The following is a 16,746-nucleotide window of genomic DNA, read 5'->3' as shown; positions in this document are numbered from 1 at the left end:
TGTTCCCTAAATCTGTAGAGTTTGAATTGACCACTTGGACTGTGGAGTGACAGACAGTAAAGATCATTAAATAAAACAAAAATCTCTTCAGAATTAGCTCTTCCTAGTAAGATGGTTTCTGGCTTCAGTACCTGCATTTGTGTAGTCTGTGCATAAGTTTAATTTGCCTGGATGAGTTGGCTCCTGCCTCTGTTGTACAGCTGTCATTTAGAAAAAAACTTAATGTTGGCTAATGCTAGTAAGACCTGTGTTCTGCATCATCTGTCAGACTTTACATGGAAGGCTGCGGTGAGGTGGTGACTCTCCTCCCCATATTGTGATTTAAAAACTCACGGTTTGTGTGTAATCTGTTTTAAGAATAGCGATGTTCTGTATTTTGCAAATCCTTAGCATTGAGAGTATTGGCTGTGGTGTACTGACAGCTTTGACATCAGAAGAGGTAGGTGATAGCTTATGGCTTTTTATCTGTGATATAGGAGGAAGCATTTGGCACGGAACAGGGATACTGGCGATGCTGGAAGTAGTCAAGCTTCCCTTCTTGGGAAGGAAGCCCTTGGTATCTAACTGTATTTTGCCCTCTTCTCTGCTTTTGCAGCACTGATGACAAATTGCATTGTGTTTTTCTAGCATACCAGTAGTAAAAAATATGTTGGCAGACTGTCATCTAACTTTAGCGATAGTTTCCCTTGGAGGTAAGAGGCACTTGGAACTGTTGCTTCAGGCTGTCCTTGGATTTGAGCAGATGTCCCTGCATTACTTGTGTGTTCGAGAGCTTGGGTTTTTTTCTTGTGTTTTGAGAGCTGTCTTTACAACCAACAAATCTATGTCCTCTAAAATAACAGCAGAATTTCTAGAGCACGCTTTAGAAGAATCGACTCCAAACACACAGCAATTGATACGCCTCTTTAAAAAACGTTCTGAAGGAAAATCTGGTGCAGTAAAAACTAAATCTTTATAATAATGTTTTCTGGTTCTGCATCTGTGGCAAAACCATCATTTGTCACAGACCTCAGTAATGGAAATACCGGCTGGATTGCCGTGGTTGGCTCTGTCAGTGTAGATGATCCTCTGGGGTCCTCGCCGGCTGGTGTTCAGTGATTTGTCGGTGCACAGGGCAGTCTAGCCAAGTGGTAGGAGCCTGAGAGCTAGGAACTTGAGGTTTTGATTTCATTGCCATTGATTTCATTGCTGCTTCTTGTTCCAAAGAGAAGGAAGAAGGCGGCAGCGTGCTCTGCTTCCTTATCTGCAAAATAAATCAGTTTATGGCGTGTATAACTCAGTTGCTTAGTCATTGGTTTGTATAGTTTGCCTGGTATGGATATTTCAGTCTGGTTGCCGAGTACAGTGATAATTTGCTCTTTTCTCATTCGTTATATTAATGTAAGGCTGGAAGGACCGCTACCCCTGTTCTCAGGGGCTTTTTCCCTCATTAATGGATCTGTGCAGGGCTTGCTGCCAAAAAGTAAAACTTCTCTGTTCTGTGCCACTGCATGTGCTGGGGTTACCACAAAAATATTTGAGGATCAGTGTTGCCTCTTTTGACTGAAGAAGCTTGGAAACGGCTAGGTTTTGTGGGTTTTTTTGCTCTGCATGCCCCCTCCCCCCCAGTCTTATTTACAGCATCTTTGATGCGAGATTATTTTTTCCAGAATATTTCCCAGTAGACCTGGAGAATAAGTCACTGTAATCATGATAACTTTTTCCATACTAGAGGCTGCTACTGTATCCTTTCTTATAGTTCTCGCTTTCCCCCCACGTTACCTTTCAGCTTAGTTCATGTTTACTAGGTTTCTTCTCTTGTTCCTTTCCCTTGAATTCCCCCCAATTCTGTCCACATTTTATTGTGATGTCCTACACAGACAAGGCTGCTCAAGTTGAAGGCTCAGTAGCACCAAATTATTTTGTGTAGGTACCAGGGACTTGCCTTTTTTTTTCCTCTTCCCGTGTTTTGTGATAGCATCACACTATTGACTGCTTTGCAGCTTGTACTCGTCACTTGTATTCTGTAGTGCAACAGGCTTGTTATCCCTCATACCTACAATTCGTTTTTCCTTCCAAATTGTAGTTATTTACAGTTTTCTAAATACAATTTCATCTTACTGTTTATTTCTCGGGTTTTGTTTTTCCCTTGAAAAAGGGTGGGGTTACCTAATCTGTCAAGGTAATTTTGACTATTTTTTTTTTTACCCTTTGGGTTGTTTGCAAGCCATCTAGTTTGGTGCCATTATCATAATTAATAGATGCAGTCTCTGTATTAAATTTCACAGATAGTTAATGGAAGTATTTTAGAAGTGGGTCCAGAATAGGTGATGGAGGGAGGAGGTGAAGCATCCCTCTGAGTCTTGTGTATCTGCAGCCGCCCTTCCTGGCCTTTCAGGAAGCTAGGAAAACAGCTTCTTCAGCAGTTTTACCAGTCAAGGAGCTTTGTGCATCATGAAGTTCTCCAGTTTGTAGCATGCCCAGTCCTCTAAGGACAAAAAAACCCCAGCAACCCACAGGCTTCTGAAAATGGGAAAGATAAGTAAAAATTCGGGGTTTTTTTCCTGCTATGTATTTTTATATTGTATTCTCTGGATATTTTTCTAGGCTTTAAAGCACCTACAACCATGTTTACCTTCCTAGTTGTCAACATCACAATTATTATTTGCTTGGCTTACACTTGTTTTGGCTGTTTCAAGTACCTGAGTCCACTGAATTACAAGGTAAGCGATGGATACCCAACACCTTTCAGCACCTACCTGTGCGCTCAATGTAGCACCAGCTATTCCTGGTGGGTTGTTGGTGCCTTCTCACGACGTCTGCTCACAGATGTTCGTTCTGGGTGAGACAGCTGCAGAGGGCTGATGGCAGAGGTAGGCTGCCTGGCACAGTGTTAGCAGGAGCTCAATTTGAGAGGAGGAAGTATGGAAGAGGATTGGAGGAGAGAGTACCGGCACTGCACAGAGATCTGTCTCTGCAGGTTTTTGGGTGCTTACAGTCTCCGTGTATTGTTTTGACTTACCAATTTGATATCGTCTCTTCTCCTTTCCCCACCTGTTACTGCTTACAGGTAGAAGACACGCAAGGTGAAAGAGGAAATGACGCTGATGTACCAGCCATCCCAACATCTTCTGTAAGAAGTTAAGAGTTACTAATATTCTCTTACATTTCCTAGAAAAAACTTGATTTCTCACCCTGCTTACCAAAGAGCTTGTGTAGGACATATTAGTCTGGATGAACTTGTGGGGCTTCCCGTATGCGCGTGGGACCAGAGTTCTGCAGCTGGGCTCCCTGACTGTTCCCAGGTGGTGTTCCAGAAGTACCTCCAGCTGATGTTTTGGGAGTAGTTGAGACGCGCTACTTCTAGCAGCTCTGTACAACTGTGTTCTGGGGTTCACACCAGGCACATCCTCACATCTGGACAGCTGCCAAATGCAGTCAGTTGCCACTGCTTTGTGACTTTGAAAGTTGTGATGTGTGTAGCAGGTCTTACCTGCCGCGTCACTGGAAGGGACGTAGGAGTAAGAGACAAATAGAGGCCTTTGTGCCACAGTCTGCAAGTACAGGCGAGTGAATGTTGCACCAGAAGGCCTCTGTGAGGGTGTAAAAGGCCTTAGGTGTTAAGGTGAAGAACGGGAAATGGCTGAAAAGAAGAGTGGCAAGGGGAAAAATTATCCTGGGTGAATTATCCCAACGTTATACTTTGACAGACCAGTAAAATCCTTAACGCTTGTGATTTCAGATGTACGTCCCCCGAGTTTTGCGTTCTCCTTCTACAGAAAGGACGGTGCTTGCCCACAAGGAGCAGCAGTCATACGGCACCATGGACACCGCTTGCTCCCCGGCAGAAGGAACCGTAAGCTATTCTGCGGGACCTGCCGTTATCGAGCAGGCAGCGGGAGGCTCGCTTTGAACGCCAAGGACTAACACAAGGTGGAGCACTTGGTTCGGGATTAGGAGAACGAATTCCCCTCACCACCACCTGAGTGTTCTGTTTTATTTACATGTTCCTGCCTACAGGAGAGGTACAGAAATAATTCATTGTGTGGTCTGCAGCTGTGCTCGGAGATTAAAAAGCAGATGCCTTGGGACCGGTTGTTTTCCGGGCTGTCTACACACGTTGTGAAGCAAACATGTTGAACGCAGAGATGCTGATCCTCAGGGACTTTACTTATGCTATCTCATCACTTGCCTTATGAAGATAACTTATGCTGCATATAGGTAACTGGTAACCAAAGCACATGGAGCTATTACAGCTGTCATTTATTTATTCAAAATAAATATTTAAAAAAAACCAAAACAAACAAAACCCCCCAAAACCAGCAAACCCTTTAGTATTTATCAATCACTTGATGTGTTAAATCCTGAAGCAATGTCACTTTAGATGAAAATGCTGTTTGCGTGGGCGCTGAGAGTGGTGTGTGGGACTCTCTCCTCTTGTCACCCAAAGTAGTCAGTATAGACTTGGTCGTGTTACTTTTTTCTTTAAAAGAGGTGAAGGAGTTACTGTGCACTTGGGTACTAAAAGTACCAAAGCAAAAAGGCTGGGGTAAAGAAGGGAGTGATTAATTTAATACTGTTTTTATATATTTTTTGGAAGGCGTTTATAGGTTGCTAGTTTCTGTTCACTATTTTTAAGGGCCTTCCACAATGAAAGTTCACCTGCCAACAATAAAGGATACAAACATTTTATCTTTCTTTTAATCTTGGGTCAAAATGCCAGATCTCTGGGTTTTCTCTACAGATGATATGAGCTGTAAGATAGTAAGTTTTTAAATTATGTAGTAGGTGCCAATTTATTCAAAGGTACATCATGTCAAAGTGTAACTAATAATCATGAAGCAATAAAACACTGAGTTTGGAGAAATTTTGGGCTGTCTTGATTATTTTTTTCTTTATATTGAAACAGTTCCTTTGCTAGCTGCCTCGCAGCATGGTCAGTGTCATGAGCTGTTCATAAGAGCACTGCCATGAGGCTTGGAATGACAGTACAGCCCACAAGAGATTTGAATACTTGTATATTTCCCTAGGGGATGAATCTTGGTGAACTTTGGGTAGGGAAGGTTTTGGCCCTCCCAAGCCCTCTGTTTGCCTGTTAGTAGTTAAATTGTTAGTTCCTGATTTTTGGCTGTTTCTAGCATGTCTGTGAAGCAGCAACATCTTGGGACTGGAGTAGAATTTGCGCCATAAAAAAGTGTGTGCAGATGTTCAGTGTCTTGCAGGCCTGCGTCCAGCTTCCGAAGACCAGCACTCTGGAAGAACGTTGAGTGGGAGACCTGCCCTGCTGCGTGAAGGAGCCTGCAGAGCTCTGATAACCCCGAGGAGGAGCCTGTCCTGTTGGCTGGAAGTGCACCTAACTCCTGGCTCTTAGAAGGCAAGTGAGGAGCCTTGTCTAGTGGGGGGGCATGGATTTGTGTCAGGCTTCTTTCATACTATGGCATCAGTGTTATGGTTTAGTCAGAGGGTTGGGGCGGGGGCGGGTAAGTGTTTTGATTTTAGCAGTTGTGGTATTACTAGAGGTGGTATGTACATTGTAATTTTTTTAGTAATCATGGTATTACTAGAGTTGTACTCTAAAAAAAAAATATTACTAGGTGTGTACACTGAATACAAACTGCCATTTAAGATTGCTATTCAAACCAAGAGAAAACAACACCCAGCAGACTCCACATTTTATACTCTCTCCTGAGGGTCTCACGTGGATGTGAGGACAAGGGGAGGAGATGGAGCCTGTTGTATTAATTGGATCAGAAGTCTGTGATCGTTCTAACTCATTTCTCGCTGCTGTACCCCACCTTATACAGTTTTCTGCAGAAATAGTGGACACTTATGTATAATAATTAAGGAATCAAATGATTCAGCTACCACCACACCTGACCTGCTTATAGTGGTTGGCACTGCAGAATTTTTATGCTCTGTGGTGTAACATTTTTGAGTGAGTGACTTTGGATATTCACTGTGAGGTTCTGTATGTTGATATCTCAAAGACAAAACCTCTTGGTGATTGGATTTCCTTTTTGTGCTGGGAAGGCTGCCGAACCTTGGTAATGAAGCTCCTTGTGGCTGGCACAGGTTCGTTACAGATAGGGCCAGCTCTTCAATAAATGCCCCTCCAGTCATGCCAACGTGCTTCAGGTACAGAATATGGAAAACCTGGCAGGTAATGGAAAGTTGCACCTTGCCACATAGCCATTGCTGGCATTTGAGGAATCACTTCGTATGTCTAATGGGGAAACCACCTGCATATTTCACTTATGTGGCAGCTGTTCTCGTTTGCTGCTGTCCTTTGTTGCAGTTAAACTCATAGAAATGTCTGATATTAGGACATGCACTAGTTTGGGTAGAGGCTGGAATCGCCTATTAGGAAAATGTCGCAAGACCTCCATATATAGCCACACACCAATTAAAAAGCTGGTTTATCAGCTTTGCTATGTTGTGCTTGCTGCCCTAGTATCTTTTGGGTCTGTCTCTGAGAGCTGGAAGTAATTAGGAAACGGCACTGGCTCTAATTCATTCCTTCATGCTGGTGGATATCTCTGAGAGGATAAAATTAGATCAGCGGGAGAAACTCCTTGCATTCCTTGCTGAGCCTTAGAGAAAAGCTGGGGGATGGAAGCCTCAACAAATGTGGATATTGGCTACACTGTATTTGAAATTCATATTTAAAGTCATTGCACATTCTTTACTGTTCTTTTTATAAATCTTCTGGCAGGAAGCCTAAGCAAATGGCCCAGCTGGAGTTACTGATTGTAGCTCCCAGAAGCCATATTTGTTGAGATCCAGCGCCTGCTGCTTGCCTTGCATTGCTCAGTTGGAGCAACTCCTCCTCCCCACCTCGCTCTTTGCTAGGTCCTTGCTTGCATTCTAGCAGCCGCCAGCAGCAGTGCTTTGGTGGAACGTGAATCCTGGACAAGTCTGACACTCAGGCATGAGTAAGCCCTGCAGCGCGGTCTGTGACGGGATTCTCTGACTCATCCGAGGGGACAACCTCGGAAAAGTCAAAGAACAGAGCCCATTCGATATTGTACAATTTCATACACTTCTGCAAAGACTTCACTATACATTGTTTTCTCCTACGGTGAAGAAAATGCTATATGGTATGCTGAGACAACAAGAAAATAAAAGCCCAACCAAAAAACCCCACCCAACCTCCCCAAACCTGGCTTGTTTACATAGACCTAGCTCTGTGCCAGTTAGAGCTTATTCTATGCCCAATCCGTTTTACCTCCTGCCCTATTACAACACATCCTCAACACCCAACTGATTTCTCATTTGTATCAGGCACACACATTCACGCTTTGTTTTCCTTTGGGCTTTTCCCGTGTGTGTCCTGAGCCAAAGCAGATCTCACCGCTGGCTAAGTTTGTAAATGCTTCAGTGTAGCACTGGACCACGTTCTTTCTGTCTTACAGAAATCCAGTTCCCCACTGTGCTTACCCACACAGCTTTCAGTTAGCATTTCTTGTGTGTGATACAGAGATACACATTTATTAGTGTTTGGAAGCCTTTCACTTTTATGCATTTGAAGAAGGTGGGCTTGTCCTAGAAGCAGCAGGCCACAGCGTTGTTCTCTTGGCTCTTAGCGAAAGTGAGGTAAGAGGCCCAGGAAGATTTGGGGCTGAGGGGTCTTTTTCTGTCACTAACACAAACCCAAGTCCCTTGACTACAACGAAAAGACACGCTTTGTTGTCTCCAAACTGCAACAATGCAAGGAAATACATACTTTTAATTCCAAGTGATGGCCAGAGTCATAACTTGCAAAGAGGACGTGTGTCTTTTTAAAGTCATCTTGCAAATTCCTTCTCTGTCTAATCTGGACAAGACTTCTTGAATGGTTCTGCTTGTCACCTGTCTGTAACAGCTGCAAGTGCCTGTTTCAGAGATTTCAGAGGTACAGAAGTTGTTCGTTCTTTCTGAGGACAGCTGTCTGGCAGATCAAAGCAGAAAGGAAATGACTAAATGTAGAGACACAGAAGATTGGGTCATTAAACCAGAACATGCTTCCCTTTTAATTTTTCAGTTCTTGGGTTAACTTCTGGCTCTTGCTTGGTATCCGACATCCTATTGGTTAGGCTGTAGCATCTCCAGCTGCAGCAAGTGCAACTTCCCAATTTTTGTGTGCTAGGATGCAGAGCTCCAGTGTTATCTTCACTTGTTCTTTATCAGCAGTCTGTAAGCATTTGTTGCTTGGAGAGAATGTGTATCAAGAACAGCTGTCTTTTCTGTTGCATGTACCATAATTAGCTTTTAATTCTTACGATGAAATGGCTGATGTGGCCCTGTGAATTAACTGGGGTAGTATACAAAGCTGCTTCTCCCTACTCGGTGTGCCTCTGCTACCAGTCTCTTCCAGCAGGGAGCCTGCGGTCTCCGTTACGGGGTGACTGGACTCCTGGTTGAAGGCAAACGTTGCTTTCCTGGAGGAGGGTTTGTTCCCTTCTGTAGCGGCTTGTTTCCTGCCTTCCTAGGTGAGTTCAGGTGTAACGTGTATTGGATCTTCTCTCTTGAATGGATTTTAAAAGTCCCGCCTTAAGAGCAACTTTTATGGCTAGTGGAAAGTAATATTCTGTGTGTTAAATAAGAATTTCACTAGCTTAACAAGCCAAATATGTTTCCAGCTTCAGTTCTGGATGGAGATCTCTTTCCACTACAGTCCTGGTTTGGAAATGTCTACTGATACAAAGCTGGTGGTCTTCAGCCCATCTTACCATTTCCCTGAGATGTGATAGATACGTGACACATAGGATATAACACAGATACGATAGTGTCATTTTGGGGCCTTAAAGCACTTCAGGCTGTAAACTGATGGTTAGATGTAGATGTTGCAGTAAGATAGCTTTTTCCGAGAAGTCACAAGGACAGCAGTTGCAAGATCTGATATCCTGGCACGCTCTCTAGTAGATCTGCACGTGACATTCAGGTGGGAATGGGTGGGACTGTAAATATCAAGAAGAAGAGAGGGAAGTTTTCATATCTGTTTCTACAATCAGTGGTTAATGTGGTTCAATGTAATTTAAAGTGCTGGTTAATAGTTAATGAAGACACTCTTTAAAAAGTGATGTTTAAAATAGAGTTCTAGAAATCTAATGTATGGTATGTCATAAGGTACTCCTGAATAAAACAGGAGCCAGATTTTGTTGCTGTCTCACTACTGCTTGTGTTGTGAACCTGCAGTTTTTATGTAGTGGCACAAAAGGGTGAAAGTTTGTGACTGTAGTTGGTGACTGTTTTTGAAAGGTATCTATCTGTTGCACGTCTCAGATGTTTATTTAAAAAAAAAAAGTTCCAGCACAGGAGGAAGACTGAGAGCAGAGGGAATGTAAGATGTATCTTTGTGTACAGCTCCCCTTCCTCCTGTAAGAAAATCTTTTGTGCGTTCAGTGGTGGTTTATGCTTGGCTTTTCAGATCAATTGGCTTTATTACAGCCAGCTCTCCTGAAACGTGAAGGACAAAGTTGCTTCTTTCAAGTGAGGAGGTTCCATGTCAAAACTTATTTTTGAATTCTAAATATTTTTTTTCCTAAGGCGAATTATCAGTATTTTTTCCCCCGCTCCATCTACAGACATAGAGAAATAAAACCAGCAGCAATCTCCACAGAGGAAAATTAAAAAGGAAGCAATTTAAAGAATTGCTAATAAGTACTGTAATTTGGTTGCAGGCATTTAATTTTTTTTATGACAGGGTTCTAGCTTTAGAGAATGGAGTAGCGTTTTCTTACTTTATATTTGACATCTGTAACTTCAGAATTGTTCCTAAAATAGAAAGGATTTATTCCCTTCTGAGACCAGGAATCAGAATCTGCTAGGAAGAAAGGGGCAAACATTGAGGAACAAATCGGTTGTGCACCTTTAAGAGGAATCATTTAAGCCATTAGTTCTGTTATTTGGCTTCAAAAGGGAAAATACATAGTGGTGAAGTTAGGAGAATTGTATCTGTGTTCTGTAGTGCTCTCCCTCTGCTTTGTGTGAGATTAGTACTTAATCCCTCTTTGTGTCTGTTTTTCTGAAACTTTTAAGAATGCCTTCTGATAGCTATCAGCTACAAAAGACTGGGGATGATGCGAAAAAAAAAAATAAATTTTCCATTGAGACAAAAATGCAGGGGTGGACCTTAGTTTCCTGGAGGCTGGGCAAGAATTCCTAGAACTCAAGGTAAAAACGTATTTACATAAAAAAACCACCCCAGCAATGCAGGGTTGGTTGCAGAAGAGCTTAAGAACCGCTGGCCACAAAGCTGCTCTTAGGCTGTGCTCCATGTGGGGAAGCTGAAAGGTTAGCGGGCGCGCTGGGAGCAGCAATGAGATCCTACAAGGCAGCGATGGCCGTAGTGCAAAAGCGAGGGGGGACCGCGTGGGCTGGGCGGGAGCAGCGCTGCAGCCCGAGCTCACGTCGCAGTGAGCGAGGGGGGCTGTGCAGACATGGTGGGCAGGACGTGGCTGGGCCTTTCCCCTCCGCAGAGGAAGGCTGAAGGCCGTGGACATCCACCGCTTACCTGAACAGCTCGGGGTGGGACATACCCGTCGGCTCTTGTGCAGTGGACAACTGGGAATGAAGCAACAGCAGGTGGGTGGTGCTGAGAAGGAAGGATGGAGTGTTTGCCGGGAAGCCAGTATCAGCAGGATGGGCAACAGCTGGTTTCACATTGGATGTGGGATACCAGTGGGGGCAGGAATTTCTGAGCTGAGGGTGCAGTTTCACATTTCCCTGGGCCCAGAGCAGGCTGCAGCCACTGCAGATGCAACCAGCGCCCCTGGCTCAGCCTTGGCTGCGGGGGGCTCTGCGGGGGGGGCTGCGGGCAGCAGGCTGGGCCCCTTGTGGCTGCTGGGGCAGGCAGCACAGGCAAGGTGAAGCAGCTGGTTTCCCTCCTTGCACCTCTTTTGTGCTGTTGAGACAGTCGTGAGTCAGTCTTCACGTACGGTGAAGTTTGTCATGTTGGTTGGTTGGTAGCTGGGTGGTTGAGTCTAGTTCTGGTGTCCCGTGTTTCCGTTCCCCTGTTCTCTGTGCCGTACTCCCTCTGCGCTCATCAGCTGCACTGGTTTGAACCATTGCTGCAAAGGGGGATTATCCCTCATTTAAGAAGATGGCAACTCATCACTTAAATCTCATTTATCGTTTGTCCTACCCTCAAAACGGCAGATACTCGGTTATTAAACACGGGGAGAGCATGAGCATCCTTAACACCTTAAAATCCAGTTAGGAAGGTATTTTGAAGACTGGTGTTTGGACTACATCTAGCAAGGGGAAAGAGCTGTCACTCAGCACAGCTCTGTTTATAAATACTGCTCTCCAGAAGACAACTGACAATTGTAATGGGGCTAATTCTTCTAGCAGCATTGCCATAACACCATCAGGGCTGTCTGGCACTGCACAGGGTATTTCTTCCACGAAAGAAAACTAATCCTAAGCAAAACGGTTTTAGTGTGAGTTATGTTCCATAAAGTGCTATTACAGCAAGTAAAACAAGTGGCATCGTTTCTCAGTGTTTTTAAAATAAGCTACCCTGAAATCAATATGGATTTATTCCTTGTCTCTTCCCACGGTATCCAGAAGGATCTTTCCATTCCTCTTTCAGAAAGACAAAAATGTCTTCGTTTAATGCATGTTATGTATTGCACCTGCTGTAAAGCGGAATGTACATTTGACTGACTGTCTTGAGCATATCAGTCCTTGCTCCCAAGCAATTCTAGCTGATTCAGTGGTGATGAATAGTGCCCCTTATGGATCTAGATCTGTGATGCTAGACTTAACAGATTCTATTTTGCACTAAATGATGGTTTAACTTCCTTTTTTTTGTATGAAAGTGTGATTTCTATTCATTTTTTTCCCCCATTCATAATCTGAGTAATGCCTGACTCTTCCTGTTTAATGTATGTGAAGTCTTGCCTTGTTTAGTCATGCGAGATGTCCAAAGGCTACATCTAGTGGCTTGGATTTTTCAGGACATTATGGTTTGTAGTTTAAAAATCAGAAGTCGAAGTTGGTTGTAGCTGGGAGTTAGTTGAGCTGGAGGCGTATGAGAAGTTGATGACCTTACTAGTGTTTTTCCATAGCAGAAGCAGATGCTTTCCAAAGCAGTTCAGCTGGGGGGGGGGGGGGCAGAATGTCAGTTCTGCTTATTTTCAGTGGCATCGCCGTGGTTCTGAACCTCTTATCCAGGCTCTTCATGGGCTGTAAGTGGCTAATTACAAAGCAGGATTTAGGTCAGCTGCTTCTGGTTTCGGAGTGGGATGAATGCATGTTTTGGAGCAACTTAAGGAGGAATGGCTTTAAGACAGCAGCTGCTTTGAGCAGAGGCTTTGGGGCAACTTTGAAACTTCACCAAGAAATGGCTCTGAAGCAAAACAAAATGTTCTGAGTGTCAAAGCACTGCCAGATTCTGGGTTCTCCTGAAGGCCGTAGCTACTCTTTCAGAGCCTTATTCCCAAGAAACAGCTCTGCCAGCCTGACAGCAGCGCGTTTGGCCTTGTTAGAGGAGACTTACTGGCTCGCTTAAATAAGAACAAGTATAACAGAGCATGGAGTCCTTTCTTGCTGCTTATGCCTATTGCAATAACATGATATGCAGTTACTTGCTGACAGAAGTGTTAAAACTATTCCTTGATTATCTGACGGAATCTTGTACTGCTTGCTGTAGTACTGTACCAAAGAATTGCCCATTAGCCGATACTAGAGTGCATCAGGAGTGAGTCTGGATTCACTCAAGCTGGTTATCAAATCCAAAGCCCAGGCTCGTGGGAGAGTTGCTCCTTGCAGGAAGAGGTGCAGATACTGTCACTGGCCCACAAACACTTCATTAGCATTAAACTTTGCACTACAGGCAGTGGGATTGGCTCCATTTTGCTAAAAACACATGATTATTTTGAAAAAGGGGAGGGGAACTGATGGCTGGCTTTACAGCTGGCACATAGATGAATTTTATATTCTTTCACATTGTCATACTATTTCACTGAATCTTTGTATCCATGTGTGCAGAAGCAGGTGATGAACAACAGCTGCTCATAGCTGTGGGCTTAAGGTTTGAGAAGTGTGACAACAGAATTCAGAACACCTTTGCTATAGAACAAGTGTTTATAAGCTTCTGAAGTTACGCCTTTTAGGTCCAGATTTTTTTCCCTTTCAGACAGTAGCTAATGAAACCCATTTTTGTGCTGCATTTAGGGTCTCGGCGCCTATCGTCTGTACTCAGTAGAACTGACAGTGTGGACAGCTCGTGCTTGTAGCAGGCTGAAGTGCATTTCCCTGGTGTGCAGAGCAGGGCAAGGACATGCTCGTTTACTGCCTCTGTTCATTATCATTGTCTCAGATTGCAGAGCACTGTGATGCATATTTTAAAATAGAAAGGTTCTACAGGCAGCTGTTTTTCACCCAGCTCTCACAGGTGACTGAGCCTGGATGAGCTGCTGTAACATAAGATCACAAAACGGAGTCGCGATGCACTGCCTTTCATGGAGGCTGGGCCCCTTCAAGCAGATCTGCTCCAGAAGGGAGAGAGAAAACACTCTGAGCCTTCTACTCGCATCTGAGAATGGGTTCGGCAGGTATCATATAGCAAACTGCCTTCCCACTTATTTATCTGTGTGGTGCCTGACCAGCCCCTGGGGAGTTTGGTCAGATCAGCCCGGCGGTGTTCCCTAGCACCGCAGCAGATGTCCGCATGTGCATTAAAGATGAGAGAGGATGAGCTCCAGCTCTGAAATACAAGGCCACACAGGGGAGAGAGGTAAAGCAAACCCAAATGGCCAGAGATCAAGACTTGTGCAAGAGGGAGCACAGTGGTGCCTGTGAACAGCTGGCATTTTCAGAGGTGAGCTGATTCCTCCTGAATAAACCACCTTTCGTCAATATACTGCACCTGAAACAAGCTTGGGGATGGTCTTCTCTGGGAAGAGTCTGTTTTTGACTCATTCTGTGTTTTCTTCCTGTCTGCTCAAAACAGACTGGGCTGAACCACACTATTTTTCCAATGAGCACATGAAAGCACTTAAAAGTAAATGTAGAATTAGCGCTCACTACTGATCTGGAAGCAGTTAGCTGTTTTAAAAAAATTAAAGTACAGGTTTTTTGAATTGTCTCGGTCCGAGACAGCACTGCAGTCATATCTTGCAGGGCGACCTGAGTACTATTGTGCCTTCCTCTACTGCAGCCCGGTGCAGAAGCAGAGAAGGAAGAGGAATGGTAGTGAGAGGTCTCCTGCCTGCTCAGAAAGCTGATCCTGGCTGGTCCACAACCCATCTGCCCTAATGATCTTCTGTCATTGCGTATCAGGTCGCTTTGAGCACTAAGATTCAAATGTGCCTGGCAGGAGTGCTGACTTGCCTTCTGTGAAACAAGCTACGTGGTATTTGTGAGTCTAAAGCCCTGTGGGATGGAGCGGGTCTCTGCTGGAGTGACTTATTTAACAGCTTCCATTTCCATTAATATTGTTAAATAATACCAATCCATGCAAGCGTTACTGGTGGATTATATTTCCATGTGCTTGCAGGGGTAGGGAAGTATAGCAGAAGTGACTGGAGAACAAAACCATACTGAAACCAGTCATCTGGATACAGTTTAAGAATGTTTGAAGCTCAACTGCACACACTAGGGACTGTTGCTGGCAAAAACATACAGCCCTTCAAAAAAAATTTTTGTTGAGCAGTTTTGCCTTCAATCTGACCTTTGTAACAGATGCAGTACAGAATCAATAGGTTCTGAATTGATGCTTCTCTTTGCTGTCACCAAGCAAGAAGAATCTCAGTTATAAAAAAATTTAGAAGAAACACACAGGTAATTATTCAAAATTTTAATGCAAGTTTCTTTTGATTTTGAATTAATCTATTTTTTATTCTTTTATATGAGGCATTTACAATACCCTGCAGAAGCAGTGGTGCAAAGCCGCAGCGTCTCAAGCCTATCCAGGGCTATGTTCAGTTAAGAGTACAAATTCAGTGCAGAGGCAGCCTGGGCTCTAATTGCTCCTACCCAACCCCTCCTGGTCCGAGCTACAGCTGCCTGTGTCTTTCAGTTGCTCAAGCCTCCCTCCAGCCGGGGAGCTGCTTCGCAGCCCAGGCTGGCAGAGAAAGGCAGCCAGCTGGCGCGTTTAAAGGTACTGTGGATTGTCAATGCCAATTAACCAATGCACTCATGCAAGTTAGGTCTTGCTAGGCTGTTTGCTATTTTTTGTGTGGACAATCTCACATCTACACCAACTCAAGTTTTACTGCTGCTGTGGGAAAAAAAAGCCTTTCGTAAGTAATAACAGTATAACTGTTACTAGTTGTAAGGTCCACTTACCAATTTCAAAGCAAGAGCTGGGGTACTACAGAACAGATTTTTACAAGTCAGTGCTTAGGGGAAAAGATAACCAAGTAATCTTCATGCTACTTTCTCAGCCTAGTTAAATGCAAAAAAAACAAAACGCCAACCCAAAATCAGGTCCCCACAGCAGTATCTCATCATATACTGCATTTTCCTTTCTGTCCTCTCACAACTGGTCAAGAATAAGATCTAATTGCATGGATTACAATAGACTTAGTAAGGCCGGTACATATGCTAGGCTGTAAGCAGTTACCTTGCTGTTTGTTAGGGGAGTTATTCTTTCTTTCTCCAAAGTTGCTCTTTCTCTACTTTCCCAACAAATTGCAAAATATCTTCAGCAAGAAGTTCAGGTTCCTCCAAAGCTGCGAAGTGGCCGCCTCGAGGCATGAAATGGAAGGAAACTATGTTGGTGTATTTCTTCTGGGCCCAAGCCTGGGGCGTGTGCATGACTTCATTAGGGAAGGAGGCAATGCCAGTAGGTACTTGTACTGTGAGCCTGAGCGAGGAGAAAAAATAATTTTAATCTTTCAGACACTTACAGTTGGGTATACTGTCGTTAGGCAATTAACATTTGACTTCCAGCTTCTCACTTTGAAGGCTAGACAACACGCCCCTACCCAGGAAAAAATAAAGAAATAATATTTTGCATAAATTGATATTAAGGCAACTTTGCAAGGAATCCAGGGCATGAGGGTGAGAAGCATGGAAACTGAGAAGGAGGTGGTGGGGATCAAGTATTCCTCCTGCTGCATTCAGCGCTTGAGAGTCATATACTGAGGGAAAGCACACAATTTGACAGGGGCCGGAGAGAGATTTACAGTGAAGATTACAACTAGAACTTGTTGAGCCTGGCAAAACAACTGGAGGGAAAGGGGAAGAATTACCTTGATCTGCTGCAAAAGGGAAGGAGAGGAATAATGGAGAGTAAATCTAGACTAGCTCAGAGGAAACATTTCCGAATTTGAGACTTTTACCCTGTAAAGTAGCTCTTGCTTTTAACTGGCAGGCATGCACACAACAGAACATTTTGCACCATAGTAAGTGTAGGGAAGCAACTGGATTTGAGGGGAAAAGTATCTTTGGAAGTGGAATGATCAGTGCTTGTTACAAACAGGTTAACATTTTCTAGGTTTAAATGTCCAATACACATAAGCCACCTTGTCAGAAGTGACAGATGTTAAGATATAGATACAAACACTGTTGGGCATATAACTACTGGAAGTCTGAAAACAGGGTGCCTAATTTTGCATAGGACTTTAGGACTCTTTCCTCTAGGCACACAGAAGCTCGTAGAGCTCATCTCATGTAGGCAGAACCAGAGCAGGATACTGCCCACAGTGTAGCCACAGCAGCTTCAAGAACTGAGTCACCTTCCTCAGAGCATCATTTCACAGCTAAATAAATACCATAGCAGTGAGCTGTGGTTGCAGATACCTCAGGGCAGGTTTAAGCCCTCGCTAAGACTCAAGC

The 16,746-nt window shown here is 44.0% G+C and overlaps 2 protein-coding genes and 2 long non-coding RNA genes across 17 annotated transcripts in view; 2 read left to right on the top strand and 2 right to left on the bottom strand.

The window, feature by feature from the left end:
* Positions 1-4,846, top strand: part of TMEM63A (transmembrane protein 63A) — a 31,283-nt gene extending 26,437 nt beyond the window's left edge. For 2 of the 3 annotated variants that reach the window (XM_040611920.1, XM_040611921.1), the window contains 3 exons: positions 2,587-2,702; positions 3,050-3,112; positions 3,722-4,846. In XM_040611920.1, coding sequence (XP_040467854.1) covers positions 2,587-2,702; positions 3,050-3,112; positions 3,722-3,892 — 350 coding nt within the window. In that variant the 3' untranslated portion in view covers positions 3,893-4,846. The remainder of the gene's footprint in view (positions 1-2,586; positions 2,703-3,049; positions 3,113-3,721) is intronic. The other variant, XM_040611922.1, reaches the window with a different exon arrangement.
* On the top strand, positions 97-2,579 carry LOC121096187. Its single transcript, XR_005830381.1, has 3 exons — positions 97-106; positions 1,328-1,331; positions 2,323-2,579. It is a non-coding gene; the product is annotated as an uncharacterized LOC121096187 (long non-coding RNA).
* On the bottom strand, positions 934-3,726 carry LOC121096186. The gene is made up of 3 exons (XR_005830380.1): positions 3,183-3,726; positions 2,739-3,110; positions 934-1,243 (listed from the first exon to the last, which is right to left on the bottom strand). It is a non-coding gene; the product is annotated as an uncharacterized LOC121096186 (long non-coding RNA).
* Positions 4,559-16,746, bottom strand: part of EPHX1 (epoxide hydrolase 1) — a 34,506-nt gene continuing 22,318 nt past the window's right edge. For 7 of the 12 annotated variants that reach the window (XM_040611925.1, XM_040611926.1, XM_040611928.1 and 4 more), the window contains one exon: positions 14,747-15,772. In XM_040611925.1, coding sequence (XP_040467859.1) covers positions 15,550-15,772 — 223 coding nt within the window. In that variant the 3' untranslated portion in view covers positions 14,747-15,549. Of the gene's footprint in view, positions 6,968-6,997; positions 8,916-10,471; positions 11,028-13,033; positions 13,903-14,746; positions 15,773-16,746 lie in introns of those variants that run through there. The other 5 variants (XR_005830377.1, XR_005830375.1, XR_005830376.1 and 2 more) reach the window with 5 other exon arrangements.

This window comes from Falco naumanni, chromosome 12, assembly GCF_017639655.2.
Source record: "Falco naumanni isolate bFalNau1 chromosome 12, bFalNau1.pat, whole genome shotgun sequence".
Classification (NCBI taxonomy): Eukaryota; Metazoa; Chordata; class Aves; order Falconiformes; family Falconidae; genus Falco; species Falco naumanni.
The sequence above is the reverse complement of the archived record's forward strand: the minus strand, read 5'-3'. Positions and strand labels throughout refer to the sequence as shown.